This window comes from Pristiophorus japonicus, chromosome 12, assembly GCF_044704955.1.
Source record: "Pristiophorus japonicus isolate sPriJap1 chromosome 12, sPriJap1.hap1, whole genome shotgun sequence".
Lineage (NCBI taxonomy): Eukaryota > Metazoa > Chordata > Chondrichthyes > Pristiophoridae > Pristiophorus > Pristiophorus japonicus.
Genome location: NC_091988.1, coordinates 56,681,078 through 56,696,534, shown reverse-complemented (window position 1 = coordinate 56,696,534; position 15,457 = coordinate 56,681,078). Strand labels below are relative to the sequence as shown.

General features: G+C 43.2%; 1 protein-coding gene across 7 annotated transcripts in view; it reads right to left on the bottom strand.

The window, feature by feature from the left end:
* Positions 1–15,457, bottom strand: part of LOC139277274 (hyaluronidase-like) — a 62,465-nt gene that overhangs the window by 20,361 nt on the left and 26,647 nt on the right. Inside the window, exon 3 of one of the 7 annotated variants that reach the window (XM_070895524.1) lies at positions 12,253–13,514. The exons of the other annotated variants lie outside the window; for them this stretch is intronic. Within the exon in view, the coding sequence (XP_070751625.1) occupies positions 12,345–13,514 (1,170 nt within the window). The 3' untranslated portion in view covers positions 12,253–12,344. Of the gene's footprint in view, positions 1–12,252; positions 13,515–15,457 lie in introns of those variants that run through there. 7 annotated transcript variants of the gene reach the window in all.

Below are 15,457 nucleotides of genomic sequence, written 5' to 3'. Positions count from 1 at the left end.
GTATTATGTTAGCTATCTGTCAGTTCTCTGGCAGTACACCTTTTTCTAATGAATTATTAAATATGTGTAGTGATGCCTCTGCTATCTCATCCCTAGATTCTTTTCAAATGCACAGATGTAATCCAAGGTTTTTTTCCTCTTTGAGTTTGATTAGTTTACTTAATATATGTCCTTTTTTATTTTAAATAGTTATTTTATTACTAATCTCATGATCCAATGTCATGTTCACCTGTTCTATCTCCCTAGTAAATACTGCGGCAAAGTAATGATTTAATACTTCTGCCATCTCTCTATCACTGCCTGTGGTATTATTTTGTGCATCCCTTGGCCCTATTCCCATTTCAATCTTTCGTTTTTTATTGATGTGCCTGTAAAATATTTTACTATTTTGTTTTATGTTCCTTGATAATTTAATTTCATAGTTCCTCTTTGCCTTCCTAATTGTTTTTTTGACAGTTCCTAATTTTCCTTCATCATGCTCTCCCCCTGCTGTCTAAGTTATTATTTTAAAGCATATTATATTATGGTCACTACTGCCTAGATGTTCCTCTACTTTTAATTATTTTATCTGCTCTGGTTCATTTCCCATTACCAGATCCAACAGTGATTCTTCCCTTGTTGGACTTTTTACATATTGGCTTAGAAGAGTCCCGAACACATTGTAGGAACTCCATTCCCTTATCCCCTTTATCTACCTCTCCTGTCGAATTAATATTGGGGTAGTTGAAATCCCCCATGATTATTATTCTATTTTTTTTTACTCATTTCCCTAATTTGTTTGCATATTTCTTCCTCTACCTCCCTTCCACTATTAAATGACCTCTAGACTACCTCTATTAGCATGATCGATCCTTTATTATCTTTTATCTCTATCCACATGGATTCTATTTCTGTCCTACTGATAGCTACAGCACTTTTTTCTACTGCCATTATGTTATCTCTAATAAGTACAGCTACTCCACCTCCCCTTTTTCCCCTCTCTATCTTTTCTAAATAGGTTATACCCTGCAATGTTTAATTCCCGGTCCTGATTTTTCTGTAGCCATGTCTCAGTAATCCCTACTATGTCTGATTCCTCGCAATGGACATTGTATGCATTGTTATACAGACAGTTTAATTCATTTTTAATAGCAGTTTCTTTCATTTTATTTTAAACCATCTTTTTACACTCCTATTATATAATTTCATTCATTCCCTGGCCATCAATATCCTCCCTTACTTTACTCTTTCCTGTTATGTTTATATTTAGGCTGGTTTCATTTCTTGTAGATCCCTCCCCCCATCTTACTAGTTTAAAGTCTTTGCCACCTCCATATTTATCCTTTCCGCTAGGATACGGGTCCCATCCAGGTTTAGGTAGAGCCCAACCCTTCGGTACAGCTCCTTGCTGTCCCAGTACTGGAGCCAGTGTCCCATGAAAAGGAACCCCTCTTTCCTACACAAACCCTTTAGCCACGTGTTAATTATCCGGTTCTGACTGCTTCTACGCCAATTTGCATGTGCTTCAGGAAACAACCCAGCGATTATTACCTTTGAGGTCCTGCTTTTTAATTTAGCCCCTTACTCCTGATAGTCCATCAGCAGGACCTCCTCCCTGTTCCTATCCATGTTGTTTGTTCCGACATAGACAACAACTGGATTTAACCCCTCCCTTTCCAAATTCCTCTCCAGCCGCCTGGAGATATCCCTTACCTTGGTACCGGGTAGGCAACACACTCTTCGAGATTCTTATTCTTGGCTGCAGAGGACGCTAACTATCCCCCTAATTATAGAATCCCCTATCACTACTACATTTCTATTCTGCTCCCCCCCACCCCTTGGACAGCCTTCTGAGCCATGGTGCCCTGGTCTGCATTGCTGCTGTCCTCCCCGCAGTCTTTCTCCTTGTCCTCTCAGGTAGCGAGTACAGCCTACATGTTGGACAGGACCAGTGTCTCCGGGACTTTCTTCTCAACCTCTCCTACTCATCTCCCTAGCAGTCACACCCTCCCCTTCCTGAACCTGTGCTTTCCTCTGGGGTGTGACTGTATTCTGGATAAAACTGTCCAAAAATTTCTCCCCCTCCCTGATGTTTTGGAGTGTTTCTAACTCATACTCCAGCTCAATGACTCTGAGCCGGAGTGACTGAAGGCAGAGACATTTCCTGCAGATGTGAGAATCCAGGACAGTCTCACTGTCCACAAACTCCCACGTACTACAGCCCCCACACATAGCCTGCCCTGCCATCTCTAGAGTTTAAAAAAATGTATATGCTTAAAGTTTTTAATCAAGTAATTATTAGTTATATTAATTAGCTTATCTAAAGTATTCGTTATTGTTCCCCAACTTTTAGCTTAAAATACTGCACTAGCTTAGAAACAAAAAAAACGCTCTAATACTCACCAACCAAACACCTACCTGCTGGCCTGTGATGTCGATCCTTGATTTTTTTTTTTGCTCTCTCTTCGGTTAGATCTGCTCCGACTCCGCTGCTCACAGTGAGTTTGGGCCCCTCTCCGACCTGGACAAATGGTCTTCCCATATTCTTTTGTATCCTATGTAAACATGCTGAATAAAACCTCACCAAATGGAATGAAAATAATTTTAGGAAGAAAACAACACCCAGCACCTTTGCTGTAAAGTACAATTCTAGTTCCTCCATAATGTACATCTGAAGTTTGACGTGGTGGTGTGAAGATTAGATGAGTAGTAAAATGAAACTTTGCACCCCCAAGTGCAATGGCGAGTAAACCACACATGGGAACATTCTACCAATCAATAAAGTTCTCTTCTTTGTTGTCTGAGAGCATACAGCAAATTCCTGAAAAGGACGTCTGACCAGCAGATTAATAGTCCTGTGTTGCTTTTGAAAGTTGTTAAAAAATGTTTAAATGGTATTTGCTGACGAAATAATTGAAGTAACAAAGGCACCATGGGACTGAAAAGTGTGGTCTCGGAGCATCAGCATTACCAACACTTGTGATTTTCAGAGAGTCCCAATGGTATCCAAGTGGGAATCTTGAGGTATATATCAATCAGTCAGCGGTCAGTGCTGGTTTGAAACCCTGACTTGATTTGCGCATCGGAATTCTATGAAAGTAAAATGTTGAAGAACAAATTTGCCCCTTCTACTATATAGCAGAAATATGTTCTTTTGATAACAAAAGGAGTAAAATAACAAGAGTTGTCATACCAGAACTAGGCCTAAAGCGCAGTGGAGCTTTAGGAAGACCATGCACATGCATATGGCCCTGTTTGGTGCCAAACTTTTAAAGGGACAGTGTCCCAGTGGTTTTCCTGATTTGGATGATGATTCATCATATGTATGTGAAAGTTTCAATCTATAATTGATTGAGTGTCCTTACAGGCGAGACAATGCAGAACATATGACTACCAATTTTTTTTAAAGTCAAGGGATAGAATGTCTCAAGCAGGTAAAAAAAAATGTCCTTTTAAGCACTGGGACCAAAGATCCAAGTCAGCTTGGATCAACCGGGTGGTCTCTTCTCTTTGCCAGGTTGAATAGGTCCTAAGTGAAATTAGTTACAGGAAGCCCCAACTCAATTCTGGTACATGCAAGATCAAGACTAAAACTAACATTAATTAATTACTAAATTAGCAGACTTAATCAGAGAGGGCACAAGGAGACCTGATGTGGGAAATGGAAATGCCACACTTGTACAAATAAGTGGGGGGAGCTTAAAACATCCAATCTGTTTTATCCCTTACCATGGAGTGCCCAATGCTAACACTGGGTGCAAAACTTGAATTGTCCGATCATTTTTTTAAGCACTTTGCTGTTATTTACGTTGCTTATTTCAAATTACTGGATATTCTTTCAGCGCAAAAAATGACCACCATTTATCAGGAGTAGACGATAGTTCATTCTCCAGCAAAGACATCCCTCATCTCGGAACACAAAGGTCCTGAACTTGCAGTCGGAGGCGTACCAGAAGATTACGCCTCTGAACCGAAATAAATTCCTAGTCTACCTGGAGCTTCAGATTCTTCGAGTTCTGGGCCTGCAGGCGGACGCCTGCGTAAAGGTCCACCGTTCCCAGGGTGCACGCGGTTCGCAAACGTCCCCTGGTATCATGTGGGTCCGATCAACCAATCAAAAAGGAGGATGCCTATGGGGATTAGCAATAAATATAGGATCATAGCAATGGCTATGGGGATTCCATTTACGTACAGAATCCATAAATAAATGTATCCCTGTTCAAAATGAATTAAAAGACCCTTTAATTAAGCATTTAAAATAAAAATTTCATTAAAAGAAATGTAAACATTTTAAAACGGTCCAAAATTTACCTAAACTAATTTTAAATGTGTATGTTTTAATCATTTAGATCTTTTAATTTTTACATTTATTTTAACTCTTACGCTGGTAAAAGAAGGCCTAACGCCTGCTTTTACCAAGCGTAAGGGTTCCTTGGGCAGCAGTTGGACAAATAGCCCGACTCTGCGCCAGCGAAAGTGTTTTTGCAGCGGATGCGAAGGATCTAAATGCGAAACTTGACAGATCGCAAGTTCTAGGTTTTCGCGCATGCGCAGCACATATGTAAACCTGGAACTTGTAGGACCTTTCTGAAGGCTTCCGACAGCATACACTGTGCACATGCTGTCAAAAGCACTGTAATTTCAGGCCCAATAATTCATCAAAATGTAAAAAAAATGGACGAACTGTCATATGGATGAGCTGAAGGGAATGAGCGGAAATGAGCCTATATCCAGCCTCTAATAAATTTTTTGGTGAATAAAATTAAATCCAAGTTTTCTTCAGATTCAGTTGAATATGTGCCATCTAGAAAAAATATAGTCAACAACCCAAGGTTGTAGAACAACAGTATTATATAGATTACAGAGCACACAGTTATGGCGCTATATATATCGGTACATTTAATGAATACAGTAGATTAAACAGCAAAATCAAAATCACATTTTTTTTCAGCTGGGGTGATCAACTGCTTTTGGGCTGGTACAGTGTCAGGGTAGAGGTAAAATGTAGGTCTCCAGTGTACACCAAGTTCGCAATCTCATGCCAGCCATTGGGGAACAGCAACGGATTCAGAAACATGAAAATATTAACTCATTGATCCTTTAATTCACTCCAGTGTCCAGATGATTGGTTAAAAGAATGAAAAGTAATATATCACAGAAACATAAAACTTTATTCTGAAGAGTTCAAATAAATATTCAAAATCTTGTGTAAATGAACCAATAATCTTTTCCAGTTTAGAACGTTAGTGGTCGAACACAAAGCAGTTATTTAGATCACCATGTCTGTCCCATGCTTTGTTGGACCAATCCAAACCTGGTCTCACTGGCCACATTCTCCCATTGTCCTGTATCACCTGCTTCAAATATTTATCTAATTTTACTTTAAAAGATGCAATAATCTCTGCGTCAACCGCTCCACATGACAAAGCATTTCCATGCTCTAATAATCCTCTGAGTAAAGACATTTTTGTTTATCATTTTCATTTTTTGCCATTAACCAATTTTCTATCTATGCTGTTACATTTCCTCGTATACCATTGTATTTTTGTAACAACTCTCGTGAGACACCCTATCGAACATCATCTGAAAATCCATATACTGCATTCACTCCCTTTATCGACTTGGTTACTTCTTCAAAAATATTCTATTAAATTTAGCAAACACAACTTGCCTTTAACGAGTCCTTCATTTAACTTCATTAACCTATATGCATTTCTATCACTACTTTTACCTTACATTATGGATTCTAAGGGTTGGAAATTCAGTCGCACCTCTGTTGTGGCATTAACCCAGGCGGAGCGGTAAATTTTGTGCCTGGAAATGGTTTGCGTCTCCAGCAGCAAAATTTACCAGCTGGGCCCCGAGTGTGGAGTGAGTGCAGCGCTTCGGGAGACATTCCACATCTCTGTTAGGGCGCGAGGCTGGCTGAGCCAATGAAATTCACGAGGTAAACAGCCGGTCTCTGAGTGCCATAAGAGAGGCTTCCATGAAAAAAAAAATCTGAACAAAAAAGACCAAAAACATTCCCAATACTTTCCTGCCGCCACATCCACATGAATCGCAAAAATAAAATTTTTTTAAAACAATCATACTTACCTTATGTACACATTCCTTCCCTCACTGCGGCCGATAAAGCTGGAATCGGCACCTTTCACAGGCGGTCCCACTAGGGCGCGCTGCGGCACGCTACGGATCAGGCAACTTTCAAATTTCGAGCCAGTGTCCCAACCAGAGGCGTTGCATACCGGCTCGTCTCTCCCAGGTGGTACTGCTCCGTGCCCCCGCAAATCCGCTCACCCGGAAATGCTTCCCGCCGGCATTACCGCAACCTCTGGGGCGAAAACAGAGGCGTCAACGAACCAAAAATCCAGCCCGAAGAGTTTCCCCACAACTGACATTAGACCAATTGATGTATATAGTTACCTGGATGATCCTTCCGGCTCTTCTTAAACAAAGGTGACACGTTGACTACTCTCCAGTCTCATGGTAAAATTTGCATACTTGAGGACTGAAAAATTGCAGCCAGAGACTCTACTATCTCCTCGCTGACTTCTTTCAACAGCCATGGGTACATGCCATCAGGGCCTTACGATATCCACATTGAGTGCTGCTATTTTTTTCAGAATCAGTTCCTTTTCTACAGATAGGTTTGTCGACCTGACTGAATCTTTTGAAGAGGTGACTAAAGTAGTGGACAGGGGCATGTCTATGGATGTTATTTACATGGACTTCCAGAAGGCATTTGATAAAGTCCCACATAAGAGACTGTTTTTTAAGATAGAAGCCCATGGAATTGAGGGCAAATTATTGACCTGGTTAGGAAATTGGCTGAGTGGCAGGAGACAGAGAGTAGGTACCCAAATTGTCAGGATGTTACTAGTAGTGTCCCGCAGGTATGGGGCCTCAACTATTCACAGTATTTCATCATCATCATCATCATCATAGGCAGTCCCTCGGAATCGAGGAAGTCTTGCTTCCACTCCCTAAGTGAGTACTTTGATGGCTGAACAGTCCGATACGAGAGCCACAGACCCTGTTACAGGTGGGACAGACATTCAAAGGAAGGGATCGGTGGGGCTGGTTTGCCGCGTGCTCCTTCCGCTGCCTGCACTTGGCCTCTTTGCGTTGAGACTCGAAGAGCTCAACGCCCTCCCGGATGCACTTTCTCCATCTCAGGCGGTCTTTGGCCAGGGTCTCCCAGGTGTCTGTGATGATGTCGCACTTTACGAGGGAGGCTTTGTGGGTGTCCTTATAACGTTTCCGCTGTTCTCCTTTGGCTCGTTTACCATGAAGGAACTCCGCATAAAGCATTTGCTTAGGGAGTCTCATATCTGGCATGTGTACTATGTGGCCTGCCCAGCGAAACTGATCAAGTGTGGTCAGTGCTTCAATACTGGGGATGTTAGCCTGGTCGAGGACACTGATGTTGGTCCGCCTGTCCTCCCAGGGGATTTGCAGGATCTTGCGGAGACATCGTTGGTGATATATCTCCAGCGACTTGAGGTGCCTTCTATACATCGTCCATGTCTCAGATCCATACAGGAGGGCATGTATTACTACAGCCCTGTAGACCATGAACTTGGTGGTAGATTTGAGGGCCTGGTCTTCAAACACTCTTTTCCTCAGACAGCCGAAGGCTGCACTGGCACACTGGAGGCGATGTTGAATCTCCGCATCAATGTCTGCCTTTGTTGATAAGAGGCTCCCGAGATATGGGAAATGGTCCACATTGTCGAGGGCCGCACCGTGAATCTTGATGATTGGAGGGCAGTGCTGTGCGGCGGTGACAGGCTGGTAGAGGACCTTTGTCTTACGGATGTTAAGCGTAAGGCCCGTGCTTTCATATGCCTCAATGAATACATTGACACAGTATTTATTAAAAAATTAGCTGATGGCATAGAAAGTCATATATCCAAATTTGCCGATAACATAAAAATAGGTGACATAGAAACATAGAAAATAGGTGCAGGAGTAGGCCATTCAGCCCTTCGAGCCTGCACCACCATTCAATAAGATCATGGCTGATCATTCACCTCAGTACCCCTTTCCTGCTTTCTCTCCATACCCCTTGATCCCTTTCGCCATGAGGGCCATATCTAACTCCTTCTTGAATATAGCCAATGAACTGGCATCAACAACTCTCTGCGGTAGGGAATTCCAAAGGTTAACTCTGAGTGAAGACGTTTCTCCTCATCTCAGTCCTAAGTGGCTTACCCCTTATCCTTAGACTGTGTCCCCTGGTTCTGGACTTCCAACATCGGGAATGTTCCTTCCTGCATTTAAGCTGTTCAGTTCCGTCAGGATTTTATATGTTTCTAGGAGATCCCCTCTCATCCTTCTAAACTCCAGTGAATAAAGGCCCAGTCGATCCAGTCTCTCCTCATATGTCAGTCCAGCCATCCCAGGAATCAGTCTGGTGAACCTTCGCTGCACTCCCTCAATAGCAAGAATGTCCTTCCTCAGATGAGGAGACCAAAACTGAACACAATATTCCAGATGAGGCCTCACCAAGGCCCTGTACAATTGCAGTAAGATCTCCCTGCTCCTATACTCAAATCCCCTAGCTATGAAGGCCAACATACCATTTGCCTTCTTCACCGCCTGCTGTACCTGCATGCCAACTTTCAATGACTGATGTATCATGACACCCAGGTCTCGTAGGCAGTGTAGATGAGAGCATAAAATTACAAAAGGGATATGGATAGATTAAGTGAATGGGCAAAACTGTGAAAATGGATTTCAATGTAAGCAAAAATGAGGTCATCCACTTTGGACCTAAAAAGGATGGAACAGGGGCCCCAAGTTTCCACATGATTTGCTCCTGATTTTTAGGAGCAACAGGTGGAGAACGGAGTATCTTAGAAATCGCAATTCTCCACATTTAAGTTTTCTGCAGTTCTAGTCATGTAGAACAGTTTCACGTTTGAACAGAATTTTTTTTTCAAAAGGGGGCGTGTCCAGCCACTGACGCCTGATTTGAAAGTTTCCACAGTGAAAACGTACTCCAAACTAACTTAGAATGGAGCAAGTGAAGATTTTTGTAGGCCTGAAAAAACCTTGTCTACACATTAAAAAATCAGGCGCAGGTTACAAATTAGGCGTCGGGAACGAGGTGGGGGGGGGGGGGGGGCGAAGTCATTACATTCTACAATAAATCCTTAGTTATACTTATACAAATATTATACAAATAAATCCAACCTGAATAAAAATTTATAAGCAAAGAAAAGATTAAATAAACCATGTTCCTACCTGTGTGAAAGTGCTTCAAGCAGGGAGAAGGCTGCAGGAAGCCTCACAAGTTGAGGCAGCCGTTCCTGACGGCAGGGGGGGGGGGGGGGGCGGAGGAGGCAGTGAGGGCCCGACCGACGGCAGCGGGGGGGAGGCAGTGAGAAGGCTGCAGGAAGCCTCAGAAGTTGAGGCAGCCATTCCCGACGGCAGGGGGGGGGGGGGGGGGGCCCTGCCGTCGGTTGGGAAACGGCTGCCTCAACTTCTGAGGCTTCCTGCAGCCTTCTCACTGCTGCAAGAAGCCTCAGTGCTGATCATGGAAGGGCAATGTAGTTTTATTTAAAAATGTTAAAAATTGAACAGCTACAAAGAACTACAAAAATGGCCGAGTGCCAATGTTTCCTTCACACTGCGCGTGCGCGAACGCTCCAACGCGCACGCGCAGGGATGCCGGCACAAAAAAAAATAATTTAAAATGGTACCCGCTCCCTCCTACTTACAAAATCGGTGCGAGTGGTAAGCTCCGCCCCCTGGGTGCCGCGCCAAGCTGACATCGAGCTGCAAAGCGCTCGAGAATAGCGCGTTTTTTTTCAGGCGCCGTTTTCGGCGCGAAAAACGAGCGCCCAGCTCGGAGGGGCGCCTGTTTTGCCGCGTGTGGAAACTTGGGGCCAGGGTACTTTCTAAATGGTGAAAAGCTAAAAACAGTGGATTTCCATAGAGACTTGGGGGTCCAGGTACATTGATCATTAAAATAATCAAAAATGGTAATGGAATGCTTTGCCTTTATATCTAGAGGACTAGAGTACAAGGGTAGATGTTATGCTGCAGCTGTACAAAACCCTGGTTAGACCACACCTGGGACACTGCGAATAGTTCTGGGCACCATACCTTGGAAGGAAATATTGGCCTTAGAGGGAGTGCAGCGTAGAATTACCAGAATAATACCTGGACTCCAAGGGTTAAATTACAAGAGGAGATTACAGACTAGGGTTGTATTCTCTGGAATTTAGGTGGTTAAGGGATGATTTGATCAAAGTTTGCAAGATATTAAGGGGAACTGAAAGGGTAGATAGAGATAAATTATTTCCACTGGTTGGGGAGTCTACAACTAGGGGGCGTAGTCTGAAAATTAGAGCCAGACCTTTCAGGAGTGAAATGAGCAAATACTTCTCCTCTCAAAAGGTGGTAGAAGTTTGGAACTCTCTTCTGCAAACAGCATTTGATGCGAGATCAATTATTAATTTTAAATCGGAGATTGATAGCTTTTTGTTAACCAAAAGTATTAAGGGATATGGACCAAAGGCGGGTATATGGAGTTAGATCAAGGATCAACCATGATCTCATTGAATGGCGTAACAGGCTCAAAACGTTCCTATGTACAGTTATCTCGAACATTTGTTTCATATCCTTCTCTAAGTACACCTACATTCTCACTTCAAACATTAAAATGTGACAAAATATTTATTTCTTATCACCTTCATACTGGCAATTTCCACGATTAGACTCTACCCTTCAACCTTGAGCTGACCTACCTTCTCTTTAACTATTCTTTTACTTTTTAAATGCCGACACTTTCCTTTTATTGTTCGTCTTTGATCATATTCCCTTGCAACCCTTCTAATCTCTCTTTATACATTCCACAACACTTTTATATTCATGATTTTCTTTGGTATTGCTAGCCCAAATTAGATCATGTGCCTCCATTTTAAGGTTCATTTTAGCTTTAACGTATTTATCCACAGAACTCTATTCATGGTTGCAACCCTTTTCACCTTTTTGGAATATATTTATTTTCCACTCTAGCCATGCTATATTTGAAGATTTTGCACTGACAATCAGTTGATCTGTTTTGTTAACTTTTCTGTCCCATTAATTTGGGGCCACGATCTCTTATCTAATTAAATTTTGCTTTTATCCAGTCCAGCACCTTGATCTTTGACTCTTTGTTATTTTTTAGACATTGAACCTAGGTTGTGGTCAATATCTCTCATTTGTTCTCCTATCTTTCGCATTTGCCCCACTTTATTTTTCAGAACTAAAAAGCAATGCTTGTTTCTTTGTTGAATTAGAAACATGCCAATCTATGACACTGTACTGGACGCATTCTAAAAAGCATTCCCCACTGTGACCGCGTGTCACCTTTATTCCAGTTATTACTACACTGTTCTGACATATCTCTGAACTGTCTGCAGATCTCCCCATCTATCCCATCTCCACTGTTCGGTGGCCTGTAAGGCACACCAAGCATTGTACCATTTCCCTTTCTAATTTTAACAATCATTTTAGACTTGTTCAAATATTGTGATAGCATTCTCACTAACCATGACAACTCGCATAATAAGTTTAAGCTTGCCTGTGTTGCTAAGGCAACATGAGTTTTGTTTAAACTTAACAAGATGTGTCCATCCCTGATGGCAAGCATGTAACTCACAACAGCTAGCTCAAGAGCAGGCCTGACATAAAGGTATTTGTCTGATCCGGAACCCTAAAAGGTACAGAGAAAAATAAAAGTGAAAGGAAAGGAAAGAAAAGAAAATGAAAAACACTTTGAAGGCTTAAAAACAATCATGGAAACTTTATGCTTTTGTACATTCAACTAAACCATAATTTTCTCGAAACAGTGAAGCTAATGAGTACATTATTGCTTGAAAAAAATACCTTGGCCAGCATGTCTTGAATTTCTCAGGAATTCAACAGCCAGTTTCACATTTATAAAGGTATGCAACTCCGTTCTTTAGCAAAATCATGCAAGGATGTCAATGTCGGTTCTGCACTCTCATACAATCTCTCCCACTTTCAGATGGCTGGTATTTCTCTACATTCTTTCTTAAAAACCAACTGACATCAATTCAACAGTAATATACCGGTAGTCTGAATTATTAATTTAGGCAACCACCCATTTATTAAGACCACCTACAACCAGTTTTTAAGGTGGTCCTTTTAGAATGTTTTCCATCATATTTCATTTGGCACCCACTAGTTCAAAGACAGCCTTCAAACAGATTATTTCATGCATTTGAAACAGATTTTATCAAGTTACATGTCCTTCTTCATCCAGAAGACAGGAAGGCCTTTGACATCTCGGTAGGGGGTCTCCAACTGGCTCTGTGTAGCTTCTCCTTCCTTTTTAAATGGTTCACTCATGTCTCCTGGTATATTAGAATGACAAGGGAATTGGGATAACCGTGATAAAGTTTCAGAAGCACCAGGCAAGGGGGCTGCTGCAGGTAGAGTGAGTGGCAGAGAGGATGAGCTGTAAGGAAGGGCATGTCCATGTATCTGTGAAGAGAAGAGGAAGGGAGGGGCTGGCTGTGATGGTGGCAATGGTGGTGGTGGAGGGGGAGGTGGGGGGGTGGAATAGGAATACATGAATCTAATTGGGAAGTGGTTGAGAAACTAGACACAGGAGGCTGATGGTGTCCAGGTTGTGTCGAGGATGCAATGAGAGACGAGGATAGAAAAGTCATTGATCCATTTGACTGGAAAGATAATGGTGAAGGAGGATTCAGTCCAGAAATCTGAGCAGATGCAGAAATAGGTGGAACAGGTATTTGCGAAGAAGGGGATGGTTCTGAAGGAGATGGCACTCGTGGCGATGGACGAGGGGGTAGTTGTGAATGAAAATTAAGTGGTGGTGAATTGGATGCAGGAGTAGGGAGTGGGGTCCATAAATGTAACTGAGCGGATGAGGAGTAAGGAGAGGTGGGGTGGGTAGTAGTACCTAAGCATACAACACCAGAACAACCTAAAGCTGTCCCTGATGATTCTGAGGGACTAGAATTACAGAGGGGTTGCAAAGTAGGATGCACAGACAGCCTTTCAAGGAATTCCATGTGTATGAATGTGGTCATTGACCCTGCATTCTGCACTGGTTTGGATAGTGTGTATCCCAAGTGGGAATAGAAATGTTGCTTATCATGAGTAGTGAGATACAGGGTCTTGAACCCACGGAGCTTGGCGTAGGCTTCTGTGGCTTCCATTAGTTTTCTACCATAACCCTTGCCCCGGAACTCCTTAGCAATAACGACTGTCTCCACGAACAAGCCAGTGGGTTTGCCAACTACATGGGAGAGCCTGCTGTGACCCACCAATTGGCCTTTGGTTCCATTCCTAGTGTTACCAACATTCTTCAGAGTTCTTATCAACACGAGACAAACTGGGAAACAATTGGAGGACTTCTGGAGTGAATGAATTCGAGATGCTTTGCTCTTCTTCCATTCTTCATTGATGAGGTCCGCACAGGCCTCCACAAATTCTGGACGGTGGTGCAGAGGAACGGCTCTCAACTCTTCAGTAACGATCTTCTCACACTAACAGCAATAAAATGTTAGAATTCAATTAAGTGTCTGTACATGTGCTAACAAAAAGAATGTCCACCTTTGGGGAAGAGAGATCAGGTTGCACTGGAACAAGCGTAAACCAGATTTCTCATTCTGTAACCAATGTAAAACCGATACATAAATCTTTTGTTTCAACTATTTAATTTTCCTCTCGCACCCCAATTGGGTCCTATGACTTCACGTATCATTTCCCATCTGTGAAAGATCGGCAAACCACCATTGTGTCAGTCTTCCTCTTCAACTGGCAACGTGGAGATTTGTTTTTAATATATACTAGTCGATCCCCTGGGACATTGTGCATGGGGAGTCAAGACCTGTACAATATGGGAAAGTTTTATTTCGATGCTTCGAAAGAATGTGATGACAGTAAACCAGAAAATGGCAGATAAACAAGCGGCTAGTCTAATAAATAGGTCATTAAACATTAATAGAAAGGTACAACAAAACATGATTTGTTTCAAGACATTATACAGTCGCAACAAGAAAACTCAAACACAGGCCACATACTCACTGACAACAACAAATGGTTACTAATGGACGCTGCAAAAGGGACTGACTATTTGTACTGCCCTTTTTCTGTCCTTCTGTGCCTGCGTCCTCTCGAGACTCGCCCCGATACCTCCCGCCCAAAACCGCAAGTGGGGCCCCAAACAGGTTCATTCTGAAGTCTCCTGCCGAGCGCAAGCTGCTGAGCCCCGAGCCTCCCGCTGAGCCGCAGGGAGAGTAGCAGCAGGCGGCCAGGGGAGAGGGTTGGGGTGGGGTGGGGAAGAGACAATTTGGGGTGGTGGGGGTGGGGGGGGGGGAAAGAGAGAGAGCAAGCTTGGCTTGGGGGGGGGGGGGGAGTGGGGAAGAGAGAGCTTGGGGGGGGGGGAACAAGAGCGAGCGAGTGAGCTGGAGGGGGGAGTGGGAGAAAGAGCCTGGGGGGGGGGGGGGGGGAGAGACAGAGAGCTTGAGGGGGGGGGGGGGAGAGAGGGAGAGCAAGAGCCGGGGGGGGGGGGGGGGAAGGGGAGACAGAGCTTGGGAGGATGGGTAATGTCATGCACTTGGGGGAGAGACAGAGAGCTTGTGGGGGTGGGGGAAGAGGGAGATCTTTGGGGGTGGGTAATGTCATGCACTTGGGTAAGGGACTTCGGCTGGGGGAGACAACACTTGCGCTGGTGTTAAGGGACTTTGGCTGGAATTTGGTGGCTTTTGGGGAAATCTATCCTCTGTGGCTTCTGAAGTCAAAATGGATCGATTTACAAATTGGAAAGTCAGTCAGAACTTGGGCCGGGCGGTTTCAGTAACACATTCCAGAGGAACTTCAGGGTGTGGCTTATCCTCCAAGGGGACCAATCAGCAATAGGTCAAGTGATATTGGAGAGCCAGTCAGAGACAAGGCAGCTATTTTGGTAGTACAAATAGATGCATCCCTGCAAAAAGCTAACCAGGGAGTGTAGAATTAATAAATTAATACAGTACCAGCAACCACTGAACTAATAAAATTCTAGAGCATGGGCACCAGCAAATTAATTAATGCAACAGAGGGCATAGTGGTAAGTTTAAAAAACTAATAGACCAGTGGGCAGCAATGAATTAAATGAGTGGAACAGCAAATAGCAGTAAATTAAAGCAATGGGCAACAGTGAATAAAAGGATAAGCGGACACAGCAATACATTGATGAAGCAGAGAGGGATGAAGCTTGAGCTGGGGCTGTAGTCAGCAGCAATAGGGAGAAAAAAAAAGTAAATGAAAGCCAAAGAAGTAACAATTTTTTTTAAAGCGGAGTGGTCGAGAAGGGAGGTGGTCTAGTAAGTGGCAAGGCAGCTGTGTGTCCAGGACTGGAGAGCCAAAACAAAAAGGAAGAGAAAAAAAGCAAAGTGAATGAGAAAGAGATAAGCGGACCAGGTATTATTAAAGATCAACGGCTGTC